The sequence below is a fragment of the Tachyglossus aculeatus genome, chromosome 4 (assembly GCF_015852505.1).
Source record: "Tachyglossus aculeatus isolate mTacAcu1 chromosome 4, mTacAcu1.pri, whole genome shotgun sequence".
Classification (NCBI taxonomy): domain Eukaryota; kingdom Metazoa; phylum Chordata; class Mammalia; order Monotremata; family Tachyglossidae; genus Tachyglossus; species Tachyglossus aculeatus.
In genome coordinates, this window is record NC_052069.1 from 134,032,068 (window position 1) to 134,045,226 (window position 13,159).

Genomic DNA, 13,159 nt, shown 5'->3' on the forward strand with positions numbered 1-13,159 from the left:
CGATCCTCCCCAGCGCTTAGAACGGTGCTTCGCACAGAGTAAGCGCTTAACAAACGCCTTCATCATTATTATTATTATTACTTAGCGCCGGGGAAGCTACGACTCTCCCCAGCTTCAAAGCCTTAGTGAAGGCCCATCTCTTCCAAGAGGCCTTCCCTGATTGAGCCCTCCTTCCCCTTCTTCCGCGTCGCCCTGACTCGCCCCCTTTCTTCACCATCCATCGTATTTATTGAGCGCTCACTGGGTGCAGAGCACTGTACTGAGCGCTTGGGAAGTCCAAATTGGCAACATCTAGAGACGGTCCCGACCCAACAGTGGGCTCCCAGTCTACTCATAATAATAATAATAATGATGATGGCGTTTGTGAAGCGCTTACTATGTGCAAAGCACCGTTCTAAGCGCCGGGGGGGGGGGGGATACGAGGTGATCGGTTTGTCCCCCGTGGGGCTCACGGTGTTCATCCCCATTTTACGGATGAGGTCACTGAGGCTCCGAGAAGTGAAGCGACTTGCGCGAGGTCAAGCGGCAGGCACGTGGGGGAGCCGGGATTCGAACCCGCGACCTCCGACTCCAAAGCCCGGGCTCTTTCCACGGAGCCACGCCGCTCCTCTCCTCATCCCCCCCTTACATCCGCTTCCGTCCTCTTATTTATCCCGATTAACGCCCGCCCTCCCCTCTAGACTGGCAGCTCGCTGCGGGCAGGGCGCGCGTCCGTCCGAACGTCGTCCTCTCCCACGTGCGACGGGCGCTCGGTCAACGCGGCCGTGACCGACGAGGAGGTCCTTTCGCCGGGGAAACTGAGGCCCGCCCACGCCGTCCTCGCCCTCCCCGCTCGCTCCGGTAAGCCGAGGCCCAGAGAGGCGACTCGCCCGGGGTCACACGGAGGCGGGGTGGGGATCAGAGCCCGGGATCCGAACTCTGACCCCCGGACTGCAGCCAGTAGGCGCCGCCGCTTCCCGCCGGGATTAGAACTCGGGTCCCGCCAGCGTCGCGGCCCGCCCCGGCGCCCGGGCTCACGCTCCGCAGCTCCAGCCCGGTGTCCACGACGTGATGGCCGGTGGCGCGGAAGGAGAAGGACCAGTCGGCCAGCCAGTGGGTGACCACCACCCTCCGCGCCGCCCCTTCGGCCGGCTCCTCGTACACGGCCTGCGCGGCCGGGCCCAGCCCGGGGTGCAGGGGCAGCACCGAAATGGGGTCGCCCGCCGTCTCCTCTCCTCCTCGAAGGATCTCACAGCACCGGCAGATCTCCTGAGGGCGGGGGGCCCGGCCCAGACCGGAAGGGGCACAATCAATCGATCGATCAATCAATCAATCGCGTTTATTGAGCGCTTACCGCGCGCACCGTACAAGTCGGCAACATGTACAACAGTGGGCTCGCGGTCTAAAAGGAGTCTCCCCCTTTTAGGCCGTGAGCCCACTGTTGGGTAGGGACTGTCTCTGTGTGTTGTCAATTTGGACTTCCCAAGCGCTTAGTACAGTGCTCTGCACACAGTAAGCGCTCAATAAATACGATTGATTGATTGATTGAGTGGGGGAAAACCCGAAGAAAGGCCGGGGGGGCGACTCCTGAGGATCCCCCTCCCGCCTTTTTGCCCCGCTCCCAACTCTCCGCTTCCCGTCCGGCTCCCGGCGGGGGGATGCGGGAGTTTCCGTCGTGATGGATAACCGCGCCGTTTTCCAACCACCGTACTAGGCGCCGGGCTGGCTGGGATGATGATGGGAGGTCGTCGTCATCATCATCATCATCCATCGTATTTATGGAGCGCTTACTGCGCGCAGAGCACTGTACTAAGCGCTTGGGAAGCCCAAGTGGGCAACGTATAGGGACGGTCCCCACCCAACGGTCTAGAAGGGGTGGACGCCAAACCAAACGTACTAACAAAATTAAATAAATAGGATAGGTAGGTACAGGTAAAATAAATAGGGTAATAAATATGTACAAATATATCTACACAGTCTAGAAGGGGGAGACGCCAAACCAAACGTACTAACAAAATAAAATAAATAGGATAGGTAGGTACAGGTAAAATAAATAGGGCAATAAATACGTACAAATATATCTACATATATACACAGTCTAGAAGGGGGAGACGCCAAACCAAACCCACTAACAAAATAAAATAAATAGAATAGGTAGGTACAGGTAAAATAAATAGGGTAATAAATACCCTACAAATATGTACATATATGTACATTTGTAAATGTACAAATATATCTACATATATACACAGTCTAGAAGGGGGAGACGCCAAACCAAACGTCCTAACAAATAAAATAAATAGAATAGATAGGTACAGGTAAAATAAATAGGGTAATAAATACGTACAAATATATCTACATATATACACAGTCTAGAAGGGGGAGACGCCAAACCAAACGTACTAACAAAATAAAATAAATAGAATAGATAGGTACAGGTAAAATAAATAGGGTAATAAATATGTACAAATATATATACACAGTCTAGGAGGGGGAGACGCCAAACCAAACGTACTAACAAAATAAAATAAATAGGATAGGTAGGCACACGTAAAATAAATAGGGTAATAAATATGTACAAATATATATACACAGTCTAGAAGGGGGGGACGCCAAACCAAACGTCCTAACAAAATAAAATAAATAGAATAGATAGGTACAGGTAAAATAAATAGGGTAATAAATACGTACAAATATATATACACAGTCTAGGAGGGGGAGACGCCAAACCAAACGTACTAACAAAATAAAATAAATAGAATAGATAGGTACAGGTAAAATAAATAGGGTAATAAATATGTACAAATATATCTGCATCTGCCCATCCGCCAAGCTAGCTCTCTTCCTCCTTTCAAGGCCCTGCTGAGAGCTCACCTCCTCCAGGAGGCCTTCCCAGACTGAGCCCCTTCCTTCCTCTCCCCCTCGTCCCCCTCTCCATCCCCCCGTCTTACCTCCTTCCCTTCCCCACAGCACCTGTATATATGTAGATATGGTTGTACATATTTATTACTCTATTTATTTATTCATTTATTTATTTTACTTGTACATTTCTATCCTACTTATTTTATTTTGTTGGTATGTTTGGTTCTGTTCTCTGTCTCCCCCTTTTAGACTGTGAGCCCACTGGTGGGTAGGGACTGTCTCTATGTGATGCCAATTTGTACTTCCCAAGCGCTTAGTACAGTGCTCTGCACATAGTAAGCGCTCAATAAATACGATCGATTGATTGATTGATTGATCTATATATATACACAGTCTAGAAGAGGGAGACGCCAAACCAAACGTACCAACAAAATAAAATAAATAGAATAGATAGGGACAAGTAAAATAAATAGAGTAATATATCTACATCTATACAGGTGCTGTGGGGAAGGGAAGGAGGTAAGACGGGGGGGACGGAGAGGGGGAAGGAAGGGGCTCAGCCTGGGAAGGCCTAAGGAGGAAGGGGAGCAGGCGTCGAATCCCCGCTTTTCGACACGTGGCCGCCTTGTACTTCCCAAGCGCTTAGTACGGCGCTCTCCGCTCGATAAATACGACCGAATGGACGAGGCCACCCGTCCGGGGTCACGCGCCGGCGCCGGGCGGCCCGGGCCCTCACCTCCTCGCTGGCCAGGAAGAGCAACACGTCCCCGGGCCCGCCGGCGCGGTGCAGCGCCCGCACGGCCTGGCAGGCGGCCTCCACCGGGTCCCGGGGGGCCGGGTCCCTGTAGACGGGGACGGGGGTCTCCCCGGGCCCCTCGGGCACGCGGACCGTCGGCGGGTCCCCCCAGAAGGCGCGCAGCTTGGGTGCGAGGGCCGGCTCGGTCACCACGACCAGCCGGGCGGGCCCCAGGCCCGGGCCCCGGACGGCGGCCCGGAGCAGGCCCTGCAGGGCGTCCGACGCCACCGACCGCCGCTGGACCTCGTCCAGGACCAGGACGCCCCAGGACCCCGGCCCGGGGGTGGACGCCACTTCCTGCAGCAGCAGCCCGTCCCAGCAGAACCTGCCGGGATAGCGGGGGGAAGAAATCGGGGATGGAGGGCCGGACGCTCGGGGCCCCCCGCCCCAGACCCTCGCCTCGCTGGGGGCCGCGTCTACACCGGGAGCCCGCTGTTGGGTAGGGACCGTCTCCATACGTTGCCAACTTGGACCTCCCAAGCGCTTAGTACAGTGCTCTGCCCACAGTAAGCGCTCAATAAATACGACTGATGATGATGATGATGTTGAGTAGGGACCGCCTCTTTATGTTGCCAACTTGGACTTCCCAAGCGCTTAGTACAGCAGACTGGGAGCCCGCTGTTGGGTAGGGACCGTCTCCATATGTTGCCAACTTGGGCTTCCCAAGCGCTTAGTACAGCAGACTGGGAGCCCGCTGTTGGGTAGGGACCGTCTCCATATGTTGCCAAATTGTACTTCCCAAGCGCTTAGTACAGCAGACTGTGAGCCCGCTGTTGGGTAGGGACCGTCTCTATAAGTTGCCAACTTGGACTTCCCAAGCGCTTAGTACAGCAGACTGGGAGCCCGCCGTTGGGTAGGGACCATCTCTCTATGTTGCCAATTTGGACTTCCCAAGCGCTTAGTACAGTGCTCTGCCCACAGTAAGTGCTCAATAAATACGATTGATGATGATGATGATGTTGAGTAGGGACCGCCTCTATATGTTGCCAACTTGGACTTGCCAAGCGCTTAGTACAGCAGGCTGTAAGCCCGCTGTTGGGTAGGGACCGTCTCTATATGTTGCCAACTTGGACTTCCCAAGCGCTTAGTACAGCAGACTGGGAGCCCGCTGTTGGGTAGGGACCGTCTCTATATGTTGCCAATTTGTACTTCCCAAGCGCTTAGTACAGTGCTCTTCCCACAGTAAGCACTCAATAAATACAATTGATGATGATGATGATGTTGAGTAGGGACCGCCTCTATATGTTGCCAACTTGGACTTCCCAAGCGCTTAGTACAGCAGACTGGGAGCCCGCTGTTGGGTAGGGACCGTCTCCATATGTTGCCAACTTGGACTTCCCAAGCGCTTAGTACAGCAGACTGTGAGCCCGCTGTTGGGTAGGGACCGTCTCTATATGTTGCCAACTTGGACTTCCCAAGCGCTTAGTACAGCAGACTATGAGCCCGCTGTTGGGTAGGGACCGTCTCTATAAGTTGCCAAATAGTACTTCCCAAGCGCTCAGTACAGTGCTCTGCGCACAGTAAGCGCTCAATAAATCCGATTGAATGAATGCTCTGCACCCAGTAAGCGCTCAATAAATACGATTGAATGAATGAACGAATGCTCTGCACCCAGTAAGCGCTCAATAAATACGATTGAATGAATGAATGAGTCCTGTCCTCCTGGACTCTCCCCGGCGCTCAGCCCAGGGCCCCGCACGCAGTTAGCGCTTGGTAAATCAATCAATCAATCAATCAATCGTATTTATTGAGCGCTTACTGTGTGCAGAGCACTGTACTAAGCGCTTGGGAAGTACAAGTTGGCAACATATCCCACCTCCAGACAGTAAGCTCGCTGGGGGCAGGGAATGCGTCTACCGACTCTGTTCCCTTGGGACTCTCCCGAGCGCTCGAGATTTACGATCAAATTCAATCGCATTTATTAATAATAATAATAATGATGGCATTTGTTAAGCGCTTACTATGTGCAAAACACTGTTCTAAGCGCTGGGGTAGATACAAGGTGATCAGGTTGTCCCACGTGGGGCTCACGGTCTTCACCCCCACTTTACAGATGAGGGAACTGAGGCTCAGAGAAGTGAAGCGACTTGCCCAAGGTCACACAGCAGACGTGTGGCGGAGCTGGGATTCGAACCCATGACCTCTGACTCCCAAGCCCGGGCTGTTTCCACTGAGCCACGCCGCTTCTCTGTGAGCGCTTCCCGTGTGCGGAGCGCTGTACTCGGCGCTTAGGAATGACGGCGGCATTTATTAGGCGCTTACTATGTGCAAGGCACTGTTCTAAGCGCTGGGGCGGTTACAAGGTGATCAGGTTGTCCCACGGGGGGTTCCCGGTCCTCATCCCCATTTGACAGATGAGGTAACTGAGGCACAGAGAAGTGACTTGCCCAGCGTCACACAGCTGTGTGGCTCAAGGGAAAGCGCCCGGGCTTTGGAGTCAGAGGTCATGGGTTCGTATCCCACCTCCACCACATCAGCTGTGTGACCTCGAGCAAGTCACTTAGCTCCTCCGGGCCTCGGTGATCTCATCTGTAAAACGGGGACGAAGACTGTGAGCCCCACGTGGGACAACCCGATCCCCTTGCGGGGCTCACGGTCTCAATCCCCATTTTACAGAGGAGGTAACTGAGGCACGGAGAAGTGACTTGCCCAATGTCACACAGCTGTGTGGCTCAATGGCAAGCGCCCGGGCTTTGGAGTCAGAGGTCATGGGTTCGTATCCCACCTCCGTCACGTCAGCTGTGTGACCTTGAGCAAGTCACTTTGCTCCCCCGTGCCTCGGTGATCTCATCTGTAAAACGGGGCTGAAGACTGTGAGCCCCACGTGGGACAACCCGATCACCTTGCGGGGCTCACGGTCTCAATCCCCATTTTACAGAGGAGGTAACTGAGGCACGGAGAAGTGACTTGCCCAGCGTCACACAGCTGTGTGGCTCAAGGGAAAGCGCCCGGGCTTTGGAGTCAGAGGTCATGGGTTCGTATCCCGGTTCCACCACGTCAGCTGTGTGACCTTGAGCAAGTCACTTAGCTCTCCCGTGCCTCGGTGATCTCATCTGTAAAACGGGGCTGAAGACTGTGAGCCCCACGTGGGACAACCCGATCCCCTTGCGGGGCTCACAGTCTCAATCCCCATTTTACAGAGGAGGTAACTGAGGCACGGAGAAGTGACTTGCCCAACGTCACACAGCTGTGTGGCTCAATGGAAAGCGCCCGGGCTTTGGAGTCAGAGGTCATGGGTTCGTATCCCGGCTCCACCACGTCAGCTGTGTGACCTTGAGCAAGTCACTTTGCTCCCCCGTGCCTCGGTGATCTCATCTGTAAAACGGGGATGAAGACTGTGAGCCCCACGTGGGACAACCCGATCACCTTGCATCCTCCCCGGCGCTCAGACCAGTGCTTCGCGCACAGTAAGCGCGTAGCAAACGCCGTCGTTCGTTAATTTGAACCCATGACCTCTGACTTTTAGACTGTGAGCCCACTGTTGGGTAGGGACCGTCTCTATACGTTGCCAACTTGGACTTCCCAAGCGCTTAGTACAGTGCTCTGCACATAGTAAGCGCTCAATAAATACGATTGATTGATTGATTGATTGACTCCAAAGGACCTTCCCGTCGAGCCACGCTGCTTCTAGACGAGTTACCGTCTAGGCCGCAAACCGGTAGTGGGTGAGGACCGGCGTCGTTAGACTGTATGGGGCCAAAGGGCTATGGGCCCGGGGCGGGGCCGGGCGCCGGGTTCGAGGGTCGCGAGGGGGCCTCTGACCGGAGCAGGGTGTCGGGGCGGGCGCAGTCCTCCAGCGGGACGGTGTAGCCGACCTCGTGGCCCAGGGCGAGGTCCATCTCGTCGGCGGCTCGCAGGGCCAGGCTGAGGGCCGCCAGGGGCTCCGGCTGGGACACCACCACCCGCCGGGCCTCCGGGCCTCCGCCCAGGACAAACTCCACGCACCACTGCGGGATCTGAGCGGGGCCGCCGGGCGCGGCACCCCGGGGCGGGAGGGCGGGCCGGGGGGAGAGGGCACCGACACCGTCACGGGGGGAACGGGCTGCTCACCCTGCCCCTCTCGTGCCCCCCTGCGCAACCCCCATCCTTCCCTCCTGCACCCCCGATCGCCCCGTCCTCCTCTGCACCCCCTGGGCACCCCATCCTCCTCTGCACCCCTTAACAATAATAATGATGGCATTTATTAAGCGCTTACTACGTGCCAAGCGCCGTTCTAAGCGCTGGGGAGGTTACAAGGTGATCAGGTTGCCCCACGGGGCGGGGGGGGCTCCCAGTCTTCAGCCCCATTTGACAGACGAGGTCACTGAGGCCCGGAGAAGGGAAGTGGCTTGCCCAAAGTCACACAGCTGGCAATTGGTGGGGTGGGGATTCAAATCCATGACCTCTGACTCCAAATCCCGGGCTCTTTCCACTGAGCCACGCTGCTCCTCTAGCTTCACTCCTTCCCTCCTCTGCACCCCCTGATGTCCCCTCCCTCCTCTGCACCCCCAGATGTCCCCTCCCTCCTCTGCACCCCGATGTCCCCTCCCTCCTCTGCACCCCGATGATGTCCCCTCCCTCCTCTGCACCCCCTGATGATGTTCCCTTCCTCCTCTGTACCCCCTGATGTTCCCTTCCTCCTCTGCACCCCGATGTTCCCTTCCTCCTCTGTACCCCCTGATGTTCCCTTCCTCCTCTGTACCCCCTGATGATGTCCCCTTCCTCCTCTGCACCCCCTGATGATGTTCCCTTCCTCCTCTGTACCCCCGATGATGTTCCCTTCCTCCTCTGCACCCCCTGATAGCCCCTTCCCTCCTGCACCCCCTGGTCACCCCTTCTTTCTCTGCACCCCCTGATGGCCCCTTCCCTCCTGCACCCCGTGATGATGGCCCCTTCCTCCTCTCCACCCCCTGATGATGGCCCCTTCCCTCCTGCACCCCCTGATGATGGCCCCTTCGCCCTCTGCCCCCTTCCTCCTCTGCACCCTTATGGCCCCTCCCCTCCTCTCCACCTGGATGGCCCCTTCCTCCTCTGCACCCCCTGATGATGGCCCCTTCCCTCCTGCACCCCCTAATGATGGCCCCTTCCCTCTCTGCACCCCCTGGCCACCCCTTCCCTCTCTGCACCCCCTGGGCACTCCTTCCCTCCTGCACCCCGTGATGATGGCCCCTTTCTCCTCTGCACCCCCCGATGATGGCCCCTTCCCTCCTGCACCCCCTGAGGATGGCCCCTTCCTCCTTCGCACCCTCTTATGGCCCCTCCCCTCCTCTCCACCCCGATGGCCCCTTCCTCCTCTGCACCCCCTGATGATGGCCCCTTCCCTCCTGCACCCCTTGATGATGTCCCCTTCCTCCTCTGCACCCCCTGGACACCCCTTCCTCCTCTGCACCCCCTGGCCACCCCTTCCCTCTCTGCACCCCCTGGTCACCCCTTTCCTCTCTGCACCCCCTGGGCACTCCTTCCCTCCTGCACCCCCTAATGATGGCCCCTTTCTCCTCTGCACCCCCCGATGATGGCCCCTTCCTCCTCTGCACCCCCTGGTCACCCCTTCCCTCCTGCACCCCCTGATGATGACCCCTTTCTCCTTTGCACCCCCTGATGATGACCCCTTCCTCCTCTGCACCCCCCCGTCACCCCTTCCTCCTCTGCACCCCCTGACGATGTCCCCTTCCTCCTCTGCACCCCCTCGTCACCCCTTCCTCCTCTGCCCCCCGGATGACGGCCCCTTCCTCCTCCCCTGCCCCTTCCCTCCTGCGCCCCCCCGTTTTCCCCGGGCCCCGGGGGGGCGCGGGAGGGGGCCACCTGCGTGGTCTTGCCGGTGCCGGGCGGGCCGACGACGAGGACGACGCCGGTGGGGGTTCGGGCCAGCTGGTGGAGCAGGCTGGCCCGGGCGGCCCACACCGGCAGGGCGCGGCGCGCCGACAGCAGCTCGGTGTAGCGGCTCGACACCGGCAGCCCGTCGTAGGGGCTCACCGACACCGAGACCCCGGGGCTCCGGGGACGCGACATCCTCCGTCCGTCCGTCCTCCCGTCCGTCCCTCCGTCCGTCCGCCGCCGCCGCCAGGGGGCGCCCACGCCCCACCGGGTCACGGGATGCCAGGCGAGTTCCGGTTCCGTGATGGCAGGTTGCCACGGCGACGCCGGAGGGTTGCCACGGCGACGCCGGGCTCCTCGGAGGATGCCGGGAATTGCGGTGCCCGGACGGGGACGGCGGCGGCCGCGGGAGTGACCACACCAGGCCCGGGGGTCGGTGAAAACCCTGCGTTTAATGGGGGACGGGGAGGCCGGTCCCGGCTCGGCGCTTCCCTCCGCCGTCACGGCGTCCCTCGGGGGCTCTGGGCGTGCTTCTCCAAAAAACGCCTGCGGAGGGGACGGACGGTCACCCCGGGGGGGGGGGGGACAGGAACCCCGCTCCGCCCCGGCCCCCGCGGGGAGGAGCGGCCGCCCTCACCTGCGGGCGTGCTCGTACAGCGCCTGTTTCCGCTCCCGCAGACTCTCGTGTCGGGCCCAGGGAGACTTGGCGAACGTCGCGGTGGAGGGCTGCGGGGGGGGAAAATCAATCAATCAATCAATCAGTCGTATTTACTGAGCGCTTACTATGTGCAGAGCACTGTACTAAGCGCTTGGGAAGTACAAATCGGCATCACATAGAGACAGTCCCTACCCAACAGTGGGCTCACAGTCTAAAAGGGGGAGGCAGAGAACAGAACCAAACATACCAACAAAATAAAATAAGGAGGACAGAAATGTACAAGTAAAATAAATAAATAAATAAATAAATAGAGTAATAAATATGTACAACCGTATATACATATATACAGGTGCTGTGGGGAAGGGAAGGAGGTAAGACGGGGGGATGGAGAGGGGGACGAGGGGGAGAGGAAAGAAGGGGCTCAGTCTGGGAAGGCTTCCTGGAGGAGGTGAGCTCTCAGCAGGGCCTTGAAGGGAGGAAGAGAGCTAGCTTGGCGGATGGGCAGAGGGAGGGCATTCCAGGCCCAGGGGATGACGTGGGCCGGGGGTCGATGGCGGGACAGGCGAGAGCGAGGTACAGTGAGGAGATTAGTGGTGGAGGAGCGGAGGGTGCGGGCTGGGCTGGAGAAGGAGAGAAGGGAGGTGAGGTAGGAGGGGGAAAAGGACGGGAATCGATCGATCGATCGTATTTATGGAGCGCTTCCCGTGCGCAGGGCACTGCACTAAGCGCTTGGGAAGTGCAAGAGACGGTCCCGCCTCAACTTTTCCGCCGCACCCACCTGAGATCTCGCCTTGGGGGCCGGGGGCGCGGGCCGGCACCGGTCGGCGGCCGCGGGTCTCTCCAGCAGGTTGGTGATGGTCGTGTCCACGCAGCCGGTGCGGACTGGGAGGCGGAAACGGGGCGCTCGCTGCACCCGCCCGCCGCGCCCCCGCCCCGGTTCCCCGTCCCCCCGGCCCCCGTACCCAGGTCTCTCCTGATGACCCCCAGCGGCACGTGAGGCAGGACTTCTTTGACCCGCTGGGACAGCGCGGCCAGCTGCCCGTCCCGTCCGGGGCCGGCCGTGGGAGGGGCCGGCGGCGGAGCTGCGGGGGAGAGGGGAGACGAGGTGAGGCGGGGCGGGGGCGCGTAGCGGGGGGCACCGGGGGAGAGGCGAGCGTCCGTCCGCACCTGCCCGAGGAGCCACGTGGCGCCGTCGTTTGAGGTGCTCGGCCTTGTCCGCCGGGGTGAGGCGAGTCCCGGCGAGGCCCAGCTCCGCGGCCACCAGCTGCAGAGGGGCACGACCGTCCCTCTGGCCCCGGGGGGACGGCCCCGCGCGGCCCCCCGCCCCCCCCCCGCCCCCCGGTTCCCCCCCTCCCCGCCTCCCACCTGCTGCACGCGGACCGCCAGCTCCTCGCTGGCCTCCCCGGGCTCCCTGCGGATGGGCCGCAGCCACCTGCGGAGGGGCGGGGAGAGCGGTGACTCGGGGCGCCGCCCGGCCCCCTCACCCCCCCGCCCCGGGCCGGGCAAGAAGACGGAAGCCGGTTAGTACCTTACTTGATAGACCGTGAAGGGGACGAAGAGCGCCCAGAGCAGTTCGGAGACCCAGGAGGCGCCCGCCACGTTCTGCGGGGAGACGGGAGGGGACCGGGCCGGTGACACCCGGGCCGCCGCCGCCGCCCCCATCCCCGGCCCTCCCGGGACTGGGCGGCACTCACCACGGAAACCAGGGGACGGCGGACCCGCAGGGTCAGCGGCTGCACGGCCTCCTGAACGGAAAACGGCCAGGAGCTGGCGGGGGGAGCGGCGCCGGGGGGAAAGGCGACGGCGGTCAGCGGGTCCGGCCCGGCGGGCGGCCCTCCCCGGCCCGCCCGCCCCGGCCTTACCTGAAGCGGAGCAGCCCCTCGCGTCCGTTGGTGGCCTCCTCCTCGGGGAACAGGAGGAGAGGGTGGGGGCGGTCCCCCGGCGAGGCGCAGAACCGCCGCAGGGCCTCCGCCGGGTCCCCCCGGCCCGCCAGCTCCACGAAGCCCCGCGACCAGCACACGAAGCCCGAGGGGCCGGACAGGAGGGGCTGCGGGGGGACGGGCGGGGTGAGGGGCGAGGACCCCCCGCCCCGTCTCACCCCACCGCCGCCGTCCTTCCCCCCCGGGGGACTCACGGTGCTGCAGCGGGTCAGCAGGTTGACCATGTTGTGGTCGAAGGGCGTCACGTGGTTGGAGACGTAGACCCGGGCCCGCCGGTCGCGCAGATGGGCGTCCCGCTCGCGGACCACCAGCCCCAGGGCCCCGCACATGGCGCGCACCACCAGCCTGCCGGGGGGACGGACCGACTGGACGGTGGCCTCCCCCGGCGTCCATCCTTCCGCCTCCCGGTCGGTGCCAGGCCCTCATCGCCCAGCTCCTAACAGGCCGCGAGCGCTGGCTCGCCTCCCGGCCGTACTGGACCCTCCTGAGCGCTCAGTACAGGACTCCTCCGCACGTCGCAGGCCCTCTGGACTGTCAGCCCGCCGTGGGCGGGCGGTATGTCTGCCAACTTGGACTTCCCGAGCGCTCGGCACAGTGCTCTGCACACAGTGAGCGCTCAATAAATACGACTGATGATGATGATACGGTCCTCTCCCCCTCGTCCCCCTCTCCACCCCCCCATCTTACCTCCTTCCCTTCCCCATAGCACCTGTATATATGGATATATGGTTGTACGTATTTATTACTCTATTTATTTATTTATTTTACTTGTACATTTCTATCCTATTTTATTTTGTTGGTATGTTTGGTTCTGTTCTCTGTCTCCCCCTTTTAGACTGTGAGCCCACTGTTGGGTAGGGACTGTCTCTATGTGTTGCCAATTTGTACTTCCCAAGCGCTTAGTACAGTGCTCTGCACATAGTAAGCGCTCAATAAATACGATTGATTGATTGATTGATTTCAAATGGGGATGAAGACTGTGAGCCCCCCGTGGGGCAACCTGATCACCTTGTATCCCCCGCCAGCGCTTAGAACAGCGCTCTGCACATAGTAAGCGCTTCGCAAACGCCATCATTACCATTATTATTATTACTGGGCGTCGAGTACAGCCTCCGCCACCTGTCTGCTGTG

General features: G+C 60.0%; 1 protein-coding gene across 1 annotated transcript in view; it reads right to left on the reverse strand.

Annotated features, from left to right (window-relative positions):
- LOC119926495 (ATP-dependent RNA helicase DQX1-like) overlaps positions 1-13,159 on the reverse strand; it is a 32,459-nt gene that overhangs the window by 17,650 nt on the left and 1,650 nt on the right. The window contains exons 3-15 of the mRNA XM_038744502.1: positions 12,223-12,373; positions 11,951-12,135; positions 11,783-11,855; positions 11,622-11,690; positions 11,454-11,520; positions 11,256-11,352; positions 11,051-11,170; positions 10,867-10,970; positions 10,068-10,156; positions 9,419-9,976; positions 7,400-7,593; positions 3,578-3,962; positions 1,018-1,248 (exon numbers count right to left, since the gene is read on the reverse strand). Of these exons, the coding sequence (XP_038600430.1) occupies positions 1,018-1,248; positions 3,578-3,962; positions 7,400-7,593; positions 9,419-9,976; positions 10,068-10,156; positions 10,867-10,970; positions 11,051-11,170; positions 11,256-11,352; positions 11,454-11,520; positions 11,622-11,690; positions 11,783-11,855; positions 11,951-12,135; positions 12,223-12,373 (2,323 nt within the window). The remainder of the gene's footprint in view (positions 1-1,017; positions 1,249-3,577; positions 3,963-7,399; positions 7,594-9,418; positions 9,977-10,067; positions 10,157-10,866; positions 10,971-11,050; positions 11,171-11,255; positions 11,353-11,453; positions 11,521-11,621; positions 11,691-11,782; positions 11,856-11,950; positions 12,136-12,222; positions 12,374-13,159) is intronic.